Here is a 16,619-nt window from a genome sequence, read left to right as displayed (position 1 = left end):
TTTCCCAGCACTCAGCCCTGATTACTTCTGATAATGGGGCCGTCCTCGTGCCGCAGCCACTGAGACACTCCCTACTCTCTCGCAGTGTCAAGATGCGGACAGGAACTGTACCTTTTCGCAGAGGCTGGGGCATTGTTAGCACAAAGATGATCAGGAGGGATGGGACATCTCGAAACAGCATAGGTACCTCAGGTCTTTCTTCATCATCAAAATCACTGCAAAACATTCAAAGATGCATTTTGTTATACAGGAGGTACTGGGCAAGATGGCCCTATGTCAAATAGGGACTATAATTAAAAAGACACCTATTATAAATATGCCAAATATTGTCTGTGCCTCTCTTTACATACAGTATTTCCGACACCTACCTCATAAGATGGTAATTTATTATGTTGCTCTACTCTTTCAGTCTCTCTAAATTCGTCAATTTCCGATCGTGCTAATAAAGCTGTGGGGAAAATGTAGGTCTGAACGCTAAAAGCAATCACACTTACAGTTTGATAAATGCAGCGATGTTACGTTTGCATGTCTAAAAAAAGGACTTCTTAAGAGGGTATAGGGTCTCGCTGTGTCTTTTGTTTTACATTTGCTTAACAAATACATGACATGAAAGGACTTTTTCCCTTGCATTCCCCGACCAATTTCTTAATGTAGCCCTGGTTACATTATTCGCATTGTGTGCCATCTCCATTTAAATGTCTTCTTGTTCTGTTGATAATTTAGCGAGGTTCCAATCTCCAGTCTGCTCTTGAAAGGCCTCGGGGGCTTTCAACGAGGGGAACTGCACTAAAAGAATAATACCTTCCATTACCAAAGCACTCACCAGTTAATTCCAGTGTGCATCGAGGAAAGCCTTAGAGGACGAAGCTTTCAACCCTGCTGAAACCACTGCATACGGACTATATTTACACAATGTAAAACCTCCATACATTCCTCTTTGGTCTGTCATATAGAAATAACTATGCAGAAAACTCTTTGTCCTGTTTAACTAGGCTAGATCAGGTTGACTGCTCGAGGGTGACAATGACATCGTGACCCCTCCTGAAACCTTAAAGTATTTTTAAACACTAAATGGCTCCTCTGGGAATATTTATAGCTGTGAGCACTTTAATAGGAACAGGTGTAGAAGCTGTCTTACCACACTAACAGGGAGGAAAGGTTGTTCAAGCTCAGCTTTTTTAACAGCCATAAATCCTGACAATGAAAACCTATTTGTGCGTGCATAAAATAACATGTTGTGATTCAAGAGTGTGGCAGCAACTTTGTCTCCTGTCTTTTATAAAATACGAGTTTGTGTTGAAGATCTGTGGACAGCTGGGCGCGGGGGTTGCCATGCTGGTACGGTGTCGGTGTTGTGCAGTCGTTCTCAGCACAGTGAGTTTGACAGGGTCGTTTTTGCTCTCCGTGGAGTGCCCGGTAATTTGCCAGATGCAGCAATTATTGGTATCTATGGTAACCGTCCATGGTCGCCTTTCTGTTTTTAGCCTCTCTTTGTGTGGAGCAAAAGCTGTTGGGGGCTGGAGGAAATGGTGGCGTTAAGAGGGAGGACAAAGTGGCCCTTTGATTGCATGTTTATGTGAGGAAGGGCAAGTGTGATGGAAAGTAGAGAAGGGAGTGTAGGGGGGGTAAAGGAAATGTATTAGCAGATTTATAGATTAACTGTTAGTAGAAGTACTTTAGAGAAAAGGCCACTCACTCTGCCTCTCTGCTTTCTATAACCTGAGTCAGCTTTGTCCAGGGGTTGTAGGCGGAATCTATGCTGTACAGACGCATGTGCATAGCCAGCACATGGAACAGCTGATCTGAAAGACAGGAAAAAACAAAAACACATCATTGTTATGTTTTTTTGACACGGTCTGACAGGAACAAAACCAGCAAGTGTGTGTTTATCTCTGTCTCCAGTGTCGCGCCCCAGCAGCAACCAGTGTAGAGCGAATGATGAACGCAGTCGACTTGAACCGACTGCTGGCTAATGGTTTGCCTCCGATAGAACCAGGCCAGGCCAGATGGATAAAAGCTAGTGTTTGATAGCCTTGAGCAAATCTTTGGTCAGGTCACACCTGTTCATTGTGAAACTAATGGAACATGAGGAGAGACCCGCTGTGCACATACAATCACTCATGCTCTCACACTAGTTTTAAATAGCAGAACAGTTCATAGCCTTGACTGTTTTTCTACGGAGAAAACGCGGTTATAAATACCAAAACGGATGACATAACGGCAATCAGTAACGTGTGTAAAAGGCAGGAAGTCATTTCAGATGTTCAGTAATATAAGTGAAGAGATGTCCTCCTTGTCTTTCTTATTAGTCTAGATATAATTTAAGAAGCGTATTCTAATTATGAACTCAACCCAAGTCCATTAAAAGACAGGAATTTAAATTGCATAAGAGCAACAGATTAAAAACACATTTGAAGCCGGCTCCTAAACTGATCAGATTCAATTAGTTTCATCTCCAGGTGAACTCAACAACCTCCTGTAATACCTAAACCCTATTTCAATAAGCAACAGTAATCCTATTTGATTTTGTTTTATGGGGAATTAAGATGTTGTAATGCAGCAGAGGGCTTTTTAAAAAAAAGAAATCAGCTCTGCAATTTGACTTGTGTGAACTGTCAATACTTAGAGCAACACTGCCCTCCACAGGTGAACAAAGACACAGCATGACGAAGCAAAGTGTCAGTCCTCCATTGCATCCCATTTGTCCTCTCTACAGCTCGATTCCTCTTATTTCACCGCTAACCTTGATTAACCCAAAAGAGGGAAGGAAGAAATAGCAATGAGAAATAAAGGAGAATTGAATACCGGAGTAAAATCCTGCTATTATCATAAAATGTCAAAATGTATGCAGATGGAAAAGGCTAATTACAAGCTTCAGACCCAATTTCTGATCACAGTTATTGATGTCGAGCTAATTGAAAATGTGATAGCTGATTTTCATCATGTCACGGCCTGTGACATCATTTCTTATAGGTTAAAGTCTGCTTTGTTTCTACAAATGAAACAATAAAGCATGTAAGTTTAGATATTAAGTCTTAAACCAGGAAAAGAATTCAACAGTCGTTTATTTTAAATGTGTTTTCAACTGTGACATATCAACATTTCCTCCATGAAAAAGGTGTATTTTGTGTTGATGTTGTAAAAACATTCACTAAACACTTAATAATAAAAGAGCATGTTGCTGCACGTTCACTTTCATGTGGAAGATATTCAAGAACTGCATTTGTGTCCTGATCATACAGTGGTAAACAAAATAAATAAAATACAGCTTTTTACTATCCACACACCAAATACTGCACGTTTGCACAACTGAGGTCAATATGATAAACAAGCCTTTTCACTCCCACAGTAGCAGCGATAGAGTCCCAAAGACTAATTCAAGTATTTACAGTTAAATAAACCGAGGACATGCAATTTGGAGGCTGACTCTCTAGAGTTGATGCGATTTCAAGGGAATTGCAGCTTTCCTCTGTGCTTCATCGTATCCTCATCAGTTGAACAGAAGAAGAGCCTACTGGGAAAAAGGCTTAGGAACCCCATGAGCTCTCAGTTAGCACACGTCTGCCGTTTTCCTTCAAATCCATTTCCCTAAAAAGAACGATCACTAATGTACTGCAACTCAGTAAACTTGGCCGTCAGCATGGCTACGTGGTTAATGTAGCTCATAAATGGCAAACCTCCAGTGTGAAATCTCTTCTCAGCCACTCAAGGATGACAGGCCATTTCACTGCAGCAGCCTCAACTCTGACAGAATAATTAAACAAACAGAGAAGGGGGTGTAGTCTGTACAACTCCGACACCTTCACAACAACTTTCAATCGCATTTTTACTTCACCCTCTGATTGCTGGAAATTGATCATGTTCAGATTTGTCTTTGAGAACTAAGATCCCAGTTTTCCTCCTCCCCCGACACACATGCCCTTGTCAGCTGAGACACAATCAACTAAAAACAGCACTTGACCCATTTGTCTGCTTCATTTACCCTGACTGCTCCCAACAACTCACCTGGGACAGCATCTATCCTTGCCTGCCATTGCTAATCGACCATTTGTTTTTTTCTTTTAATGGTTCAGCTGTAACACGGTAGAAAGGGTTTGCTCTCAAGTCAGACAGTGCATTACACAAAGGCTCATGGGAAACCAACACCTGCAAAAACATGGCACTATAATTGTCAAGGCTAAACTGCAACCAGCAAAGAAAGCATGGCTAAATAGTCATAAAACTACATGAATTAATAAGGCTCACATATCAGAGTAATAAGCACATTGTACATTAACAGATTTGACACGTTAAGAGTATAAAACATGAAGAGGTTTAGGAGTAGCTACTCACTGAGGCAGGAGCGTTTGGCGGCTGCACTGGCACCTCCAGAACACAGGTTTCCTCCCCGATGCACAAGTTCCAACTCCAGGTTGGTCCTGAAAAGACAGAGACATTTATATCATTACAGAAAACATTGAAATCAGTTCAACAGGTGCAGATGTAAAACACTCATAGACAGACAAATGTCCAACATAACCCTTTACCTAAAGGTTACAGCAAATCGTGCCAACCGAAATATAACAGTCAATACAGGCACTAGTAAGTATGACTGTCCAAAATATATAAAAGGTGACAAAAAAAATGGCAACCAAAAGCTAATGTTGGTTACCACCTTTAAAAGTCAGTGTTGATCCCTGATACAGTACATCAGTTTAGTTCAGGCTTATAAAAACCCTGCCCCACACAAATACACTTGAGAACCAATTACACCAAAGTTCCTTCATAGCTATAAAAGCAAATCCTCCAAGGTGAGTGTTTTTCTGGCAGTTTTAAGTGCAAATTGAAAGCGGTTTTTATAATTCTTAAAATCACATGGACAAGCAGGCCTAAGTGTTACACGCAGTTTTGCATTAAAATGTTTATATTACAGTAAATAATATAACATATACAGCTCAGGAAAAGAATAAGAGACCACTCCAAATGTTTCCGTAAATCTCAATCTCTACATGTATGGCAGCCATTTCAGTGTTTGCTGAATTCCTACACAGAGAAGAAATTGTCCGTAGTTTATAGAATACAATAAGAAATAACTCAAAGACATGCCTATAAATAATAGAAACTGATAATGCTGAAGTGGTCTCTAATTTTTTCCAGGGCTGTACATATGTCCCTATAAAGTTCAAACTGGGATGTGCATTGCTTAGTATTTTTCATGTCTACTTCTTTAACTAAACTGTTGTCGTATAGCATTTCTTCAGTCCAGCAAGCGAGTAAAAGGTTATTTGTTTACAAAGTTCCATGGTATAAGTTACTGACACATACATTTTAAATCTCAGGCAAGGTATTCATTTAAAATGCAGTCATTCATCAGAGGAAGAGCACGCTGGGGGGACTTTCATCATATTCAGCTTTGGTTACGTACCCTGCCTCTTTTACCAGTTTGATTATGAAGATGAAAGATGCTGCATAGTCAAGCCATTTGCCATTTTCTGCACATGTTTTGCAGCAGCAACACCGTATCAAGTAAATGACAGCTTTCCAAGACTAATTTTACACAAGCTACACCATTAGCATAAAAGCTGTTCCAACCACAGTTCCTGCATAATCTCCAATGTGCATTTCCCATGCATATCCAACCACTCCTCACTTATGAATTTTAATCTCCCAATACCAAAACAGTGAGAAAATAAACTAGAAGCTCTAACAAAGTACATAGATGGTGGGAACAGATAGCTATTACTAAAATAAGAATGATCTGGGCTTGTTTTCATCTCGCCTATGGCCATTTCTTTCTATGGGCCAGGGAGGTGGGGGCAAATCCTCGGGTTCCCTGGGAGAAAAAGCAATTTCACATAGATAATGCAGCCACGGTGAAGCTCCATCTGGCTTTTGCTGATAAGAGTGCCCCTGTGACAAAGGAATTTTCCACTCCTCAGGCAATTTGCGCTGTTCATTGAACTTCAGAGAGCCAACAGGCACCAAGACACACTCAGGGGATCTTTCTGTTCAGGGTGGAGGGCTCAAGGAACCTCAGCGTTGGGTGGGCAAAAGGTCTGGAGAGTTACACTCCAGGAAGGGCAGAGTGTGTGGAGAGCTAGTGGTGAGAAGTTAAAAAAAACCCAAGGTGGACTGAATGCCAGTTATTTTGTTTGACCAGCTTGTTGAGGAGATACAAACACAGGGGGAAGTAGACTGAGGCTGTAACTGTTATTTTATTTCTCCAGAGGGTGGGCGGACAGTGACATGGCAAAAATGAGACTGGGACATTTAAGGTGCATCATCTCATTTAGGGATACATTTAGACTGCAGGCACTCCAGTCTAGGAGATCCAATTTGAAAAATGTGTTACATTTTTGTTTAGACTTTCTAAAAATCAATCTGGATATGGCAATTTGGATTTGGGTAGGCAGACTGAACAAGGTCTTAGACCACTAGCTCATCCCACGATGCTCCACTCTGATGCATTGTAAAGAAACAGTGTGAAGGGCCACTTATAAAACCAGTGGTTCTAAAATTATTCAGAACAGGTCAAATAAATCCAAAGAGTCAAACTTTTTGTAAGTGAAGATAGAGCAAGAGTCAATTCTGTTTTACGGTGGCTTAAAATGACAATGCTGCTAATTCTACACCAGAATGGCCCTGTTCTTGCAACATTTCCAGGACCAATGGATAATAAATAAATAAACCTTCACAGCTACCTGAACATGTTTGAAAAATGCAAGCAATTCATTTACGTGGTGCAAGACTTATTCAAAAATGGCAGAATTGAATTTAAGTTCATGTTAACAAAGTAAAACTTTACCACAGAGAGAGAACACTACTGTCTTTTTGCATGGGCAATCATTGTTATTCAAGCTGAGGAGATGGCATTAAAAGGAAAGTGACATTCATCCCCATTGTCTCAACAGTCAGTGGTGTGTAAGGCGTGTACAAGTGTGTGAATTGGTGCAGAAAGAGGACCTCCAAATTGGAGGACTGCAGACACAGAGGTCAGTAGACACAAAGAAAGAGAGATAAGGCAGAACGACCAACTCACGGCTCATAACTTATTAGGGAGGATTGATAGAAAAGGCACGGTATGAAACGAAGGACTCTTTTAGATAATGAAAACAGGCATCTTTTGGTTTTAAAGGGCGATTTTCAGCCCATCTACACAGCCTTGTGGGACAGACTACAATGACCAAAATGATATCCCATATATTGTAAATCCTATTGACGTTGCCATAACAGTCAAATGTAGTCGCCATTTAAAAATGTTTCCAAATCATTCACCCAAACACACATTTCCTGCTCCTTTCAGGAATAATGTAATGTTTTTTTATTACATAATAACTGTTAAGAGTGTCTATGAGCTCCAACTAAACTGAGTGTCCTTACCTTGCCACAGAGTACATGAAGAGGAAATCATTATCAGGGGAACCGGGGTTCTTGCCATAGTCCATGTATTTCCTCTGAGTGGTATTCTTGATGTCTTTAATAACCAGCTCCATCTCTTTACTCAAGTTGGACTCCGTCTAAAAGAAAGACAACATTTCTTGAGTGGATTTTTGGAAGCTTAGAATGACATGCTTGCATTAAAAAATAGTTGGACTGTCCAAAGATGTCATTTGTAATTATTATGCCAAACATGCAAAGACATTAGTATTGTCCTTTACATTTTTGAGTGTAAAATACACGGTGTGTTTTTACTGAAACACTCCTGGCTTTATGGTAAAACTCACTGGGAAAAGTGCAAGTCTCTCCTGAAGATCTTCCACCTCCTTGACCAGCACTAACGTCGTCTTGCTTGTGGGTGTGTGCCAGGCACCAGCCTCTGTGCCCCGCCCGGGGCGACAGGGAAGGACACTATTGGCAAACTGTCGACACAGTGGGCACGTAAATTCACCCTTGTCCACAGAGAAGCCCTGCAGGACCTGGTCATTCTGAAAAGACACGTGAGAAAGTTAGAATCTGACCTTTTCCATCTCAACTCAAAACTTGAAGGAGAAACCTATTATAGGATTATAATCTTTAGTTCATACTGAATGTTCACAGGGTTAATGTCAATGACTAGTGGATCCATGGATCTAGTGATCGATGGTGATGATTTAAAAGAATTCATGATTAAGCCAAAGAAGTTTTCCAAAAATAAGAAGGACTCGTCTTTTTACTCGTCAGAGCTAAAATTATTCCCTTGTTATGCTCAACTTTTGTTAAATCACAGTTAAAACATTTTAGAAATATTTCTTACAATTATAAAAAAACACAGTTAAGAAATCTCTCTTATTTAAGTGGTTTTACCCAAACGGTACCGTATATGGACGGACTGGACTATTGCTTTAATTGATGAATCAATTGTCAAAATTGTTATTGATTATTTTCCATCAAATCACTGATAAGGTCAAGCCTTCTCTTACCCTCAGAGACTCCATGTATGACTTGTGGCAATCTATATGCAGAGTGTGTCCACAGGTCTGAACGTAGACGCCCCCGTCCCAACCTATCGACACCGACTGCAGACAAGAGCTCTGCAGAATTCACAAGAGACAAACCACATCCATTAAAGCCTGCAAATCTGCCTCCAGACATTCAACCTCCGCGACCTTACGTTTATATTGTGGTGCTAAAGAAATAAAATAAAATTTGAAATCATAAACAACAATAAAGCCTTTTGATGACACATTATGAAGTCAGCAACTTTTATCGGACAATTAAACTGCATGGTTGAATCACCAGCTTTTATTAGATTTGATCAAATTCAACTAGTGTAAGCATTTTTTTGGGGGGGATATTGCAAGCTGATCAATACACGACGCTGGCATGAGAAGCAAATTAGACCAGCTTGGCAAAAGTGTTTTTCAATCAGACTTTGACATTTCACTTATCACTGATGACTCTGCATTTTTCTGCCAACCGGTATGTGCTGTTCTATAATGCTTTGTCACACATTGACGTCTTTATAGTGATGCGATGTCACAGCAATTAGCTGGCCTATACTTTGACTGCAAAAAAGCATTTCAGAATTTAGTATATAACCACCTATCAATCTTCATTCTCTTAAAAGGGGAGAACAGCTGATGCTTACTTTGCACACAGTATAAACTAAATGGTAAAAATGCTCTCAGTCTTTTTCCTCTCCAGTGTAAAGCTGACCATATTTTTCCAGGAACACCTACATCTTTGAAGAATCGTTGCATGAGCGTGAGCATGACATCATGAGCCACTCCACACGTGTCTGCAGCGTAGATATGCTCTTCATCACTCGTCGGTAGCTTCTTAGCCTCTTCGTTTTTGCATCGGTGCCCGAGCACTGAAAGCCAATCACAGAGGTCAGTTTAAAATATGAGGATAAAGGTGTTTAACGGAAAGTTGAAAAATAAACAACAAAAGCAAGGATTTTGAAATGCGGTCAGAGGTCATGCAGTATTAGGGCAACAGCTGCTAACCGAGTGTTCTGAAAAAAACAACTTAAAATAATTAATTGTCAATAAAGATATTCATTTTCCATTCGTGAAAATAAAAGAGAGACACAACCTGGCATTCAACCACTATTAAATCAAAACAGAATATCGTTTAGCTTTAAATGATAAAGGTTGTTTTTGTATGCGATTAATGTTCTGTGGGTACCACTGTTGGTCACTGATGGTAGATTTGACAAGATGTTTTCTTTGCTTGAGGTCAGTCTTCTGAACCACTTGACAAGGTGAATAATTAATAATCAAACATGCCATTTATATAGATGACAGTGAGTGATCCCCCTGTCCGCAAGAATGGGAAAGACATGACCTCTTACAATGATATGCTCAATGACCAAGTGAGCAGGGATCAACACGAATGATGAATGAGCCTATTAAATCATTCAGACCTGCCCCCAGCAATTCAGTGAATCAAAAAGTTGCTACGGTTTTGGTTTAAAGGCAAGATTGCAAACAGAGTAATAGAAAAAAAAGTCATGTGTGCTTGTTTAAAATTGTACTCAAAAACCAAAACGGGGAACAGAGGAGTAGGCTATTCATTGTAGTGTCTGAGAATTGAAGAGGAGGATGCTGGGACATGTAGTACCTGAGGATGCTTGGAGGAGAACTACAAGACCAGTGGGTCTGTCCTCAGTGGACGGTCCGCTCTGGCCACAGATCACGCAGTCATAAAGAACCTCGGACTCCATCACTTCAGACGCTCCTAAGTCCATGGCTGCCTCGGTTTCAGGGGATTCTAGCAGGGAAAAATATTTATATCGGTCAAAAAAGATGTTTCAAACACAAAATGGTTACAGGATCTCTGCAGTAATTCAAATAACTAGGTTGAAAGAACAAGTGCATTTTAGAATAAGAAGTACAGGACAGAAAGGTTAAAGAAATCATAGAAATGTGCTTGCTGAAACTTTAAAATGGGCATCAGACAAACGGGATACACTGAGAAGCTATGATCAATGATAACTGGAAAACTGGAAATACAATTTTGAGAGAATAAGTTGAAGTTGTTCAGAGATCTGTATTATATTCACCTCTGTGTGGATAAAAACATCCAAACAAAAACTCTCAGAGGTAATAAAAAGCATCACTATGTGGATCAGAGGGTACAAACGATGATCCTGGGAGCTAACGGACGAAAAAACCCTGCTCCAACTAAAGGGAACACTCAGTTACACAACACTGCTCCTTACTAATTACCCCTGAAAACATACATTCCGACTTCTTGATTGTTTAGTCATTGGAAGAATAATGCAAATTTACTAATCATAGAAACAGATTCACGCTCTGCCTCCCCCACCTGCATGATACAGAACCAGATATTAATTACTGACTCAAATTGAGTTTTAAATGTTGAGAACTGTGTTCAATTTGAGCAGTAAATATTGTGGACAAATGTCAAGCTGTGCTGGGAATTGATTTATTGCCTTTTGGAAAGAATAGGTTTTCACAAGAGGTCACTGTGTTCCTGGGGAAATGAAAGATGCATTAGACGTCAACACCACAGCGTGAGCCCGCGGCCCCCCCTCCCGGTACACAACAACCAACCAACAAGCACAAAACTGAAGGTAAGATGAGAGAAAACACACACGCACAAAGTGAGTGTGCTGCTGTTTGATGCTTCATACAACATACAATTCTGGACCTTTCAGTGTTGTGTGGGTCTTTGACAGTTTTTAAATTACATTATTGAGCGCAACAGGGATGACGTATTTTGTAGGCCGACCCAGAAGTAAGCTGCGCATGGATTCCCTCGACTAAAAACCAATGCAATTTCTCCATAGGCTTTTGGAATATTGTAAAAAATAAGATCTGTGGAAAGCGAGGGGGGTCACTGCTGATGTATTTAATGTCGCAGAACAAAACGTGATCCGTCTCTTAAATTTGTGTCAACCACAGACCTTATTTCGAGCTATTTTCCAAAATCCTACGGATGCACTGACTGAGACGAGGGGAGCCGTAAGTTGTAAAATGCTAACTCACTTCCGGGTTTTAGGACTCGTTCCTGCAGCACTCTATTGAGGACACTATTAATCTCCTTGAAAAAATGTTTGATAAACGTATCTGATACTGATTTGTTTATATCTTCCAACACAGCAATACAATACAGGTGATTTGAATAGGATGATTGACACGCTGAAATATTTGACATCTCTTTTTGGAAGGAGCTCTGAAAAGGTCAGTTATTTTGGATTATTATGAGTAACCGGGACACTGGTTTGAACACATTGCTGGGGAAAATGTCAAGTTAAATTCATTGCTTTAAGTAACAATTTATATACAATTAACCTCCATGTTATCATGAAGGAGGCAAAATCCCAGCAACATATTTTAAAAGCTTTGCAAAGTTAAAATGGTTGACTAGGGGGGAATGTTTTTTTAAATAATTTGATAGGATTGACCCTTAAATATATGGACCTATTATAAAACAGTAAAGGTGAATTAATAACAAAAACAGATACAGGCTTCCAGTTTGCCTCTCTTGGACTCAATTCCCAATTTTATATATGTTTATTTAGTTATTTCTCTTCCAAAATAAAAATCCTACGATAATTCCAACCATTTTTAGGGACCTTTTGATTTATTGTGTGACAAAAAAGTGGTTTTGATGCTGACGTTAAGAACAAAAAGCAACCCATCTGCCTTAGACATGGTACTACCTGGACCTGGATTACAGTAATGTCATTAGCCCTCTTTGCAGGACAATAGCAGAATCATAAAGAAACACCTCCAGTATATTACACTTCCTAAAGAAAAGAATACCAGCCAAACTCAAAGGTAACTTCAAACAGCTTACACTGCAGCCACCTGATTTCAATCGTCTTCTTTCCATCCCATTTAAATCTTACTTTGGTGCAGGTGATGCAACGCCAGCAGTGAGTCTGAAATAAAGCAACTAAAGCTAATGCTCAGCTGAAGAGGTCATGATTCAGGCCTGCCAGAACGGTCCCGTCTGATCACAGCAGTCATTATTCATTCACTAACCATGCTGTGTCAAGGTGGGCCCTGGGAGCCCAGCCCACTGTTAGTGTTTTGATCCTGTGTGCCCTCAGCTCTCACCCAGCGCCCCACCGCACTCCCACAGGAGCGCTCTCCTCTCAATTTCTCCTAACAGGCCTGCAGAGACCACAAGCAAAGACTCTGGCCACTCTCACCTTGCCTCAGTGGAAAAGTTTGAACTATGATGGGTTTATTTTTGCCCACAGCGCTACTGTAGCAGGGCGTCCTTCAGAGAGAAAGTGTTTCTGTGTGTTTGGTGCTTTTATAAAAAGGTCTTTTATACCAATGTCAAATCCAACCCAGGGTGATTAACACACTGGAGAGGCGGTTTGAAGTGCACACACTACAGCAGTTTCTTCGGAGTCCTTGCTGAAGGCATACACATTAGTCTGTGCAAGTTGCAGCTTTTTCTTTGTGGTTGTGATCAGTTTAAAGAAATCCAAACAAGTCAGAGCATTTTTCCTGTATAGCAGAATGATGAAGTGTGGAGCCAGACCTTTCCCCAGCACCGACATAACACTGTGGAGAGGTATGGCTGTATGAGACTGTTTTTCTGTAACTATTTGCAAACAGAATTAAGAAATAAAAAGGTGACCTGGCCTTTCTTACCGACATCCATGGCCGTTTCCATGAAGCTCTTCTGCCTGGAGGCAAATTCAGCAAGGAGCTTCTGCTGTCGCTCCCTGGCCCTTTGACGTCTGAAAGAAAGAAAGAGTGAAATGAGATTTGATTGAGATGCAACAACATCCCAGTACTTAAATAACTGCAGATACCCAGTGCACAGCAGTGACCGATAAAATAATGTCAATACTTGGAATTTTTGTTTCTTTAAACCCAGTGTTTAACTTCGAGTTCAAAATTAACTGAATACTAATTATGGTATGTTTTTAGTATATGACTAACTGCTAAAAAAAGAGGGCAATCATTTTACATCAAGATTATAGAAAAGAAATTTGAATATTTCCATTAAATATGAATCACTCAGCAAGTGAGAATAGGGATTTAATGCACTAACAACAAGCAGATAATAACTTCCTGCGCCCACTAGCTCCATTTTAGAAAACGTTTCACTTTCACTGTTTCACAAATGCATTTCAGTAACACGGGGACAGGCATGTCGGTTGTGCAGGGCATGTTTCCCCCGATCACCCACAGCATGTGCAACAGACTCCTCCCTGTAGCCGGGGGTAATGGCACACAGCAGGTGTCCCGCTTAAACAAAGCTGTGATGTGAAAGTTGAAAAGGTTGATCATTGGACTAATATGATGGGTTGAGCCCATTTTGAAAGGGCCCTGCTCTGCAGACTTACAGGGCGAGAGCTGACTGTAAATTAAGTCCCTAATAAGAGGACATAAACAAATGCTGACAGGAGCGTCGCAGCTCAATAGTTTTCACTGATGGTTTCAGGGGCACCGACAACCAGCATGAGGAATGGGCAGCAGCTTCCCACTTCTCGTTTCCACTGACCGCACTGCTGCCTGACGGTTGCCATGGAAACAGCACCAGTTCGTGTGAGATCTCCTACCTTTACCTCTGTCTGTGAGGTGAAGCCAACCCCAAAAGCAGGCAATTATTAAACGGTTATAACCCATTCCATCATCATTAGAGGAAGTGAATGGGAGACACGGACTGGTGGGTGAATGTGAGGCGGGGAGTCAAAACCCACTGAGTTTCACCTGCTTTTTGGACAAGACTCCATTTTTATGGTGGCGCAAAACATTTTCTACAGTGTCATTTCCAACACACAAAGGATAATTGTGTGTATTACAGTAAATCTGTTATCTGTTGCTCTTTTGGCCACATATGAGAGTTAAGATGCAGAAGTATTTGCCTCTAGCAGCTCTGACTCAAACATTTGGTATTCAGGACATAGATAAAGTAAAACGTGTTATTGGATATTCACCTTGCACTCTCATACTATATTACAGTCTTAGTTATGTTGTAAAATATAGAAAATGATTTGATTTTAATAATACAATTGATGATGCAACTCTGTTTTGAGATAGCCGTGATATATGCAACAACTTGAGTTATCTCGCAAATGCAGGATGGAGCAGTGCAAATATAAATCAGTATATTGTCGAGTATGTCTTTTAACAAAGTAAAACTGTACATGAGGACGTTACCTCTCTTCCTTATCCATGGTTTTCTTGTCAGATGGACTGTTCTTCTTTGGTGGCACAGGAGGACACGTCTTTCCACAAATGTCCTGGATGCTCCGCTTGATTTGGCAGCTGCGCGCGGCTGCCTTGGTGAGGATGCGCTCGATGGCTGTAATGCCATCTCCGTGAGTGTGGCGGCTCGTGTCCATATCGTCCAGCCAGGACGCCGACAGAGAGTTCTGCTTGGACGATAGCTTCTGGTGGAGCTTGATGAGCAGGGACAGCATGCTCTCTCGGATCTCCAGGATCTCTGTCACCAGCTGAGGGGGGGTGCCTGGTGGGACCCAGCGTGTGGAGGAGCTCTTGGGCCTGACGACCTGGGCGGCTTCAGTGTTGCTGCGGTTGATTATCTCCTGGAACTTCCTCCTCCGCTCCGTTACAAGGCTGAACACCTGAGCTTCACGCAGGTTCTAAGAAAGAACATTTTTTATATTTAGTGATATTCTGCCTGCTTACAAGATCATGAGAATATGTTTGTATGAGGGATCCAACACTCAATTCTGGGAGCACTAGTACCATGCCCTATGATTAAAGATATTTGAACACTTAAACACATGTGGTACATAAATAAATGATGCTCCACACAACAACAACAATGTGTCACAGCACACAACATTTCAAGTTTCAGGTCCACAGCATATCAGCAGAGTATGCACACAGATAAAGACAAAACCGTTGACAAACATCCCTTCATTCCACCTGCGGCTGGATCTGTCTTCGGGCATAAACATAATCTCCTAATTTACATCACTGGCAGTGTGATGGACTTTGACGGATTGGAGGGGTGACTCTTTACCATAGTCAGACAAGCACAACACACACACGAGTAAAATAAAATGTCCATTATAACATTCCAGCTGACGCCTCATGAATAACGTTGCTGATGGCACTCAGAACAAAATTCCTGAGGAAAATTCAAATCATCCTGATGGGCACACAAGCTTTCTGAGAGCCATGGCCTAACCTGACAAAAAGGACCTGAGCTGCACTGTTAAATAAACATACATAATACAGCCCAGTCAAGGCAACATCAATCATACTGACATGCGGTTAAAAAGCGTTTACCCAAACCTGCATTTCACATGTAATTAGTTTCAGCAGTCGAGAGGGAGGGAAACTGCTGAAGCGCAGCAATATGCACACACCATAACACACCAAGGCAGACTTCCTTTGAAAAGCACAAAACAAACGTGTGCAAAAAAATCCTTGGATATTTCCATGAAAAGTAGAGGAAAACAGCTGCCAGTGGCTTCGATGCCACCAGCCTTTTTATTTTTAAGGATGAAAATAGGTACCTCTCTCCAATTCCCTGTAAGACGCCGGGAGTCCTGTGGAGCAAGTACAGCAGAACGAACAACAATAATAACGGTAATGAGATGAAAGATGAAAGAGGAACATTGTTGTACCAAACTTTAACTGTGTATGATTGTGCTTGAGTGTTGAGTTATTTTTTTTATTATATCAAGTAAGATGTTAACTGTATGTCATTTCCTCTAGTTTCCACTGTGGCTCGCTCCCTGACGCTGTGCTGGCTGGTGTGTTACGAGGAACAGATGACAGGGAATGGAATCAGAGTGAAGTTGGCTCATGAGCAGCAGGTATAATGTTAAGTCCCTTTCGGCTGATAATCAAATAGCAAAAGGTAGAGCAAATTTTATCTTTTCAAAGCCTTTAAGAGTTGTTAGAGGCAGTACACTTCCTTTTTAGATTCTGCCACTTCATGTAAAATGAGTATTTATGAATCTTAATTGTTTATTATGCTGTTGGTAAAAGTTATTCATATTTAATTGAAGCAGAGAGCCATCAGCCAACCAACGGCATCATAAGTCTGGCAGGCTCGAGACTTACCAAGTGTTAGTGGGTTACCTTAAAGCAGACAATTGCTTAACAATACAGCCATAAGATCCCCGGCATTAATGGCATTGGAGAGTGTTTTAGACAATTTAAGTCCAAAAATCATTGGCCTTTAGCTTGAATCTACTAAGAAACATATCTGGGTCTTGAGCCTTTAGGTGTTCAGCTACC

The 16,619-nt window shown here is 40.8% G+C and overlaps 1 protein-coding gene across 2 annotated transcripts in view; it reads right to left on the bottom strand.

The window, feature by feature from the left end:
- The window catches only part of ubr3 (ubiquitin protein ligase E3 component n-recognin 3), a 37,172-nt gene that overhangs the window by 8,831 nt on the left and 11,722 nt on the right, over positions 1-16,619 (bottom strand). The window contains exons 23-33 of one of the 2 annotated variants that reach the window (XM_063887543.1): positions 15,890-15,922; positions 14,559-15,004; positions 13,041-13,129; positions 10,024-10,173; positions 9,138-9,271; positions 8,379-8,489; positions 7,704-7,904; positions 7,360-7,496; positions 4,333-4,418; positions 1,697-1,802; positions 112-215 (exon numbers count right to left, since the gene is read on the bottom strand). In XM_063887543.1, coding sequence (XP_063743613.1) covers positions 112-215; positions 1,697-1,802; positions 4,333-4,418; positions 7,360-7,496; positions 7,704-7,904; positions 8,379-8,489; positions 9,138-9,271; positions 10,024-10,173; positions 13,041-13,129; positions 14,559-15,004; positions 15,890-15,922 — 1,597 coding nt within the window. The remainder of the gene's footprint in view (positions 1-111; positions 216-1,696; positions 1,803-4,332; positions 4,419-7,359; positions 7,497-7,703; positions 7,905-8,378; positions 8,490-9,137; positions 9,272-10,023; positions 10,174-13,040; positions 13,130-14,558; positions 15,005-15,889; positions 15,923-16,619) is intronic. The other variant, XM_063887544.1, reaches the window with a different exon arrangement.

This window comes from Eleginops maclovinus, chromosome 7 (genome assembly GCF_036324505.1).
Source record: "Eleginops maclovinus isolate JMC-PN-2008 ecotype Puerto Natales chromosome 7, JC_Emac_rtc_rv5, whole genome shotgun sequence".
Taxonomy (NCBI): Eukaryota; Metazoa; Chordata; class Actinopteri; order Perciformes; family Eleginopidae; genus Eleginops; species Eleginops maclovinus.
The sequence above is the reverse complement of the archived record's forward strand: the minus strand, read 5'-3'. Positions and strand labels throughout refer to the sequence as shown.